Consider the following 6,221-nt stretch of genomic DNA (forward strand, 5'->3'; position numbering starts at 1 on the left):
AACGGGAGTCATTTCATCGCCCTAACTAATGGAATACCAAAAGAGAAAAGGAGAACCCGACTGCACCACAAGGTCACGCGTCGCACAAATTAGAACAAGCCAATACCCAAAACGCTATAAAAAGAATTTTTACGTCCTTTTAAGTAAGTGTTATGCTATAATCCTATATCACATCTTCAGTTCTTCACGTTATCCATACAAATAAAAAAGATAGTCTACAATGTAGAAACTCACATTCCAACATGCTTACTAGCGTGCGTGAACGTAAGTACAATGAAGTATAACGAGTTAATGACTGACTGATTCATACTAACAGGTTAGGATGCGAGTTAGGCATCATACTAACGAGTTAATGAGTAAACAATGAACCTGTTAGTCATACTAACAGGCTCATTGTTTACTGGTTTCCATGATACGAAATCGCATCCTTAAAAGGAGCGTATAGTAAAAACGTTCATATGAAGTTCATTAAAAGATCCAATTATATTTTTCCCAAGGTTGGTTCTTAACGGAACTAACACTCTGACAGCACACATGTCGTCTATCCCTGATGATCGTATGCATTTGTAGACTCCTACAGAGCTCTAGAGGTCTCTCAGCCTCTCAGTTATATCATCCACTTCGTCCGACACCTGCAAGTATAAGTTTGAGTGAGAAGGGGTCATGGGACGCACCGATTAAGTAATTGATGGAACGTACTTCATAAATACAAGCACAAATTCAGCAGGGGACATCCTCGTTGGTCGAGAAACTAGTTTACTGACTGTCAACCCGAGCACGCTGTATAGGAAAACACAATACTAATCTAGCTGACCGTATCATACTAGGAATGGACCAGAAGTCAGTGCTAAGCAAAGGCTAATGCTTTCAATCAATTCCTGATGCTTATGGAAGCAGGTTTGAAATATTACATTAGCACGTTTCGATTTTTTTCTGAACTAGTGATAATTTTATGCATGGCATTGAGTAAACATTACAAGGCCCACGATCTCCTCAAATTATAGCGTTGTCATGATCAAAAGGACAGGAGAGACATTACAACAGGGGTATGGGTTACACGGCAATACTGATGCAGGATCATGTGAAGTTCCAATTCAGAACATATTTTAAACGATTAAAAAGGCTAAAAGGTGTCAGAATTGTAGACATGCACAATTTAGTGTAGAGCCCAAGAATATTGATTGTAGATTTGGGGGGTAATCAGGAAATGTATTTAATCGAAGTGCAATGCTTATTCCTGAGAAGAAGAAAAAAAAACTTACCAAAAATTTGGCTCTCACAGTGTAGGTAATTTAATTACCACAAGGGAGATTAATAAAAGAAAATAAGAAAACAGAAGTTCGAGCTTCCGAGAAAAGAAATAGTTTCACCGTCAGCTTGTTACCTGAAGGAGGCAGGTAGGAACTGTAATACAGCTTCGAAAAATGATGTCGATACTTTCTAAAAGGTGATGCGAAGCAGGTGTGATCAGATGAATGCAGTTTCCTGGAATATCAACAGCCTTGATAAACCCTAAAAACAAAAATCAGCATAAGACCAATACCATGCAAGTAATTAGTTACTCCGATAAATTTAATTCAACAGAAGTGCAAAGCTAAAAATAAATCTTACATACCAAGTCCAATGCACCATGGGGAGGAGCATTCAGATGACAAAGGGAGACATGTACTTGATCCAAGGCCAACGATAGTACCATTCAAGAAGTCATATACTGCGGGAGCTGTGGACGGCTGGGGCGCCACTGAAGCACAAGCTACACATGTGGCTAGTTCTCAGAGATCGTCTATGGACCGCGGACAGGTTGGCGAGGCATGGGATGCAGCACAATTCCCTGTGCCCGCTGTGCTGCCAAGAAGCAGAAACGATCGAGCACATTACGGTGCAATGCTCCTTCTCCAGGGAGGTTTGGTACCACATGCTTCTGCCAAGACGGCTGCATCGTTTCACTCCGTCGGCGGTGACGGAAATCAAGCTGTGGTGGCCGACGGTTTCAGCGGGGGTGCCTCGCAAGCAGAGGAAGGAGCTCAATGGACTTATTGTCCTGATATCCAGGGAACTATGGCTTGAGCGAAACGCCCGTGTTTTCGACAAGAGTGCCACCATGCCGATGGAACTCTGCAAGCGGATCAAAGGAGAATTTGCACAATGGGGTAGAGCCGGGCTTTGGGATGCCGGCGGTGGAGTGGACTCTAGGGTAGCGAGAATCACAACCTAGTGGTGTGTGGGTGTTGGGGGAAGGGTCGATTCGTGTCAGATTTGACCTGTTACCCTTGTTGTAATGAACCTCTTTCTTCCTTAATGAATGAAGACACGCGACGCTCGCGCGTGTTCTTGAAAAAAAGAAGTCATATACTGCACCACCAGAAACCTGTCCAAGCACACCCAGAGAAACTATATATTAGTATAAAGACCCAAAACTAATGTTCTCAGCTTTTTTCGTACAAATTAAAATTTATCTAAACACAGTGAATTGTATCTTAAGAATTAACTTTCCCACACAATTTAATACCGTTTGAAACTATAAGTAGTTGCTATGAGAGCACATCTAAACTACTGCTGCATTACGTGGACCTAGTTAGCTATTAATTTTATATTTATGTAGTCAATTATTTTATTCATTTTACAACATGCTAAACCATTTTGTTGTGTAAGAAAACCAATAGTATGCATTATCATTTCAGATTTTTTTCATTGTTATGCAAAAATAATTATGTAAACATCTTTTTATACAAATAAGGGTTAAAATTTCACCAATTTTAATATTCTATCTCATTGACAATTTAATTCCATAAAGGACATTTTTAGTTGAATTATAGCTATGATTACGTTTAGCAAGACATTGTTAGAGACATAGTTGTTAACAAGTGCGCCTGCGTGATCAAGCAATGATTATATTCTTATTTTTTTATAAAATGCATGTATATGAAATATCAATATACTAGCAAAAACACATTGTAGCAAACACGGTTCGGCTTCTTACTTAGTTTTGTAGTGTTTTTATTTCCAAATCAATCAAATGTTATGTTCTAAGTTGGAAATAAATGCTACATATTCAGAACAACTCTTCACTCCTATATGGTCTGAATAAAGATGTAAAGGCAGTCACCTGGCAATGTAGATCAATAACCTGTATTTTCGAAAGAGGGAGCTGGAAGGGATCTATAGCAGAAAATCCCTGAACTAAGTCATCACAAGAGAAAACAGGGAAGTCCCTTGGCAAGCACTGCCTGAAGTAAGCAATCAACCTGAGATCACGAATCATCCGTGCCTCCTTCTTCACTAGCAAACTGCATTGACATAGTCATTAATATAACAATGATTTAAAGTTATATCTTTTTTAATACAAATTTCTAAAAAAATCCCACTAAAAATAAAACCTGGCGACGAGGAGGTATATTCATTTAATTAATTATTACTTACTGTCGGGGAGAGTTCTGCGATGCACGGATTACAATTAGATTAACTCGCGAATCTCCCTGGTGTCCGTCCAGCCAAAATGCACCATCTGGTAAATTTTTACCCTCTGACGGGCTGCGTAGCCGAATAACTTCAGTTGGGGATACATATCTCAATATCTCTGACAGAACATGAAGTCCAATACCTGAAAGTCACACGATACGATATCAAACTGGAGATTGCAATAAAAAATCTACGCATTTAGCAACAACAGATATTAGTATTACACTAATACAGGTTAGGGCACTCCATTTAAGTTGGTTTAGGAATTACCATAATTAATATTAATTCATGATTTTGTTAAGTTAACTGGTTAGCTATTCATCTCTAAGCTAGATGTGGCTTGTTCGGGAAGCTAGTTAAGATGAGGTTGTCCGTTTTTGTAACCATTTTTCTTAAGAAATAATTATTGAGGTGCACTGATCCTATTATGGCCAGAAACAAATTTGGTCAGGACGGCAATAGCTTGCCTCTACTGTCCCACAATCCAATTCAAAGTCTGAAACTCATCATATCATAATTTTCCCTTCTAACATTCCACAATAGCATGTAAATTAAGAGTAAAACCTTGATGCAGAGCAATGCCAGTAAAATCTCACCTTTCACCCATCCTGAAGTGTTAATAACAAGTGGTATAGCTGATTTCTGAGGGTTATCAGTCTCATTAAAGCAATAGAGTTCTTGAAGAAAATAATCATAGAGGCCAAATAAGTAGCTCAAGAGAAGTTTTGGGTTCCTGTGTGCACCGACATCACCAAAAAAGAAGCACCTAGAATGTGTGGAAAAAGTCTTAGACAAGTACATGAAAACATATTAATTGGAACACCATACTAGACAAGCACATGAAAAGTCTTAATTGGAACATCTGTTCCTTTCGGTAAGTATCTATTAGTCCATGTGGTTGCCATTTGAATACCGCATTCAATCAGCTAGAAAATGAAGTGTTGTCTAATATAAAAGGCTGACTATTGTGCTACACCTAAGACTTTTAACATGGATATCTAGCTATTTATAAGATTAGTAGAAACTCAAACTTCACAATGACGTTGCAGCATTTGTAATATCTTAAAAGAATACAAATACTACTTTGGACCCCTGAATCGTCAACATTATTTTGAATTGAGAAGTGGGTTGTTCCTAGAAGCACCAAAAGGTGGTACAGTAAGTAAATTGCAATGCTATATGAAAGCATAAAACACGGCCCATAACTAAACCTCATGAATACAATTACCTCTTTGGCGGCCGTAGATATATCATTGTAAGATCTGTGGTTATAAAAAAAATGACAGAATGCTCAGCCATGGGGTCAAACATTTAACAGGGAATAAAAAATGATACCCTGAGTCTGCACCTTTAGTCTGTTCCTCAAGTACATGAAGCGACACAAAACCTGGAGGTGTGAATTCAGGCTGGCCAACATCGGTATCCAGATATGCAACTCTCTTATACCTGTTTTAGTGAAACAACAGTGAGAACTGATCCGACAGCAGAAACGTAACCAATAAAACAGAGCAACTCCAAAAATTCTATGCAACTTGTGTCAACCACCAGTTGAACTGGTCTATTATTCTCCCGTATAAACTTTACAAACCTACCAGATGACACAAATAAACATTCAGTGATTACATTTGAACTACAGGCATCCTTATTAGTTATGACCATAGAAACTACTTTCTCACACTGGCCAAAATCATAAGCCATACTAAGAAACTATTGGAACATAGGAGTAGCTATACTTCACAAGTGGTCTGATGGACGAAACCAGTGGGCAATAGTAGTCTCTATATCTAACTCCGATTCCATTCATAATTTCCAAATGCAGATGATTCTGGATATAACATAACAAATCGATCATAGCATGCCAACTGAATCTGAAGGGAATGCAATGAATATTCAGATTATCTACCAAACATTATGATCAAACAATTTTACTACAGTAGATAAATAACTATTCCTTTTCAACCGCGTCGATCACCAGGAACCCATGAATCCATGACCCATCCCAGCTCCGAACAAAAACTTCAGACTATAAAAATTATTTGATTGTATCTGCGTTTAGCTTCTTTGCAGTCAGGCAAAGCAAAATGCGACGGGGAAAATGCAATTGGGCTTCTTCAGCACGGAAATAGGAGGAACGCTTTTGCAAAATTCTCCGTTGTTGGTTTAACCTTCCGATGAGGGTGTTGAGGAGGAGGCGGGAGAATGCGGACTTGCCGCTGTTGCCCGGGCCGCACACTGCCACCACCGGCGGCGGCCAGGTGCAGGAGTCGTACGCCACCGCCACCGCCTCCGCCGCCTCCTCCCACTCCCGCTCCCGCTCCTCCGATCCCTCGCCGCCGCACAGCCCCATCTCTCTCGCTCTGTCCGCAACAATTCACTCGCAAAGACGCACTCAACGCTATGCAGTCTCCAACCGATCGGGCACTTGATAAAAACCAAGGACAGGGTGATGGTCACGCGGAATGCGACTGGGGTGCCCCGAGATTTTTGTTGGGTGTACGGGCAACTGGGCAAGACCTACTTCAAGTCTTCAACGACCTCACACGAGCAGCAGGCAGACGTGCCTTGTGCTAGTAAGAGCATCTCCACTCGTCCCCCGAACAGGCCCCCGGCGAGCGTTTTTTACATCCGGACGGCGTAAATCGGCTCAGTCGCGCCCCCGGTTCCTCGTTTTCGTCCGGATTTGGCCTTTCATCCATCCGGCGAGCCCACGCCACCCCCGGCCCCCCGGGGAGCGCTCGGGGACTCCGGACGAGTGAAAAGCG

At 41.0% G+C, this 6,221-nt stretch overlaps 1 protein-coding gene across 1 annotated transcript; it reads right to left on the reverse strand.

The window, feature by feature from the left end:
- Nucleotides 1-584: 584 nt before the first annotated feature.
- LOC124696504 (polynucleotide 5'-hydroxyl-kinase NOL9-like) lies at nucleotides 585-5,806 on the reverse strand. Its single transcript, XM_047229227.1, has 10 exons — nucleotides 5,625-5,806; nucleotides 4,808-4,905; nucleotides 4,688-4,721; nucleotides 4,056-4,225; nucleotides 3,421-3,601; nucleotides 3,107-3,287; nucleotides 2,362-2,368; nucleotides 1,616-1,720; nucleotides 1,385-1,512; nucleotides 585-632 (listed from the first exon to the last, which is right to left on the reverse strand). Exons 1-10 carry the CDS (start codon nucleotides 5,804-5,806, stop codon nucleotides 585-587), a joined length of 1,134 nt encoding a protein of 377 aa, XP_047085183.1.
- Nucleotides 5,807-6,221: the final 415 nt, after the last annotated feature.

Source organism: Lolium rigidum, chromosome 3 (assembly GCF_022539505.1).
Source record: "Lolium rigidum isolate FL_2022 chromosome 3, APGP_CSIRO_Lrig_0.1, whole genome shotgun sequence".
Classification (NCBI taxonomy): Eukaryota; Viridiplantae; Streptophyta; class Magnoliopsida; order Poales; family Poaceae; genus Lolium; species Lolium rigidum.

What these genes read in the sequence shown, in the direction of transcription:
- LOC124696504 (XM_047229227.1), bottom strand. Translation starts at nt 5,806, where the DNA reads ATGGGGCTGTGCGGCGGCGAGGGATCGGAGGAGCGGGAGCGGGAGTGG. An exon ending in CTCAACACCCTCATCGGAAG is followed by an intron (nt 4,906 to 5,624) that starts GTTAAACCAACA and finishes TCACTAAAACAG; the next exon opens with GTATAAGAGAGTTGCATATC. An exon ending in TCGCAGAACTCTCCCCGACA is followed by an intron (nt 3,288 to 3,420) that starts GTAAGTAATAAT and finishes ATGTCAATGCAG; the next exon opens with TTTGCTAGTGAAGAAGGAGG.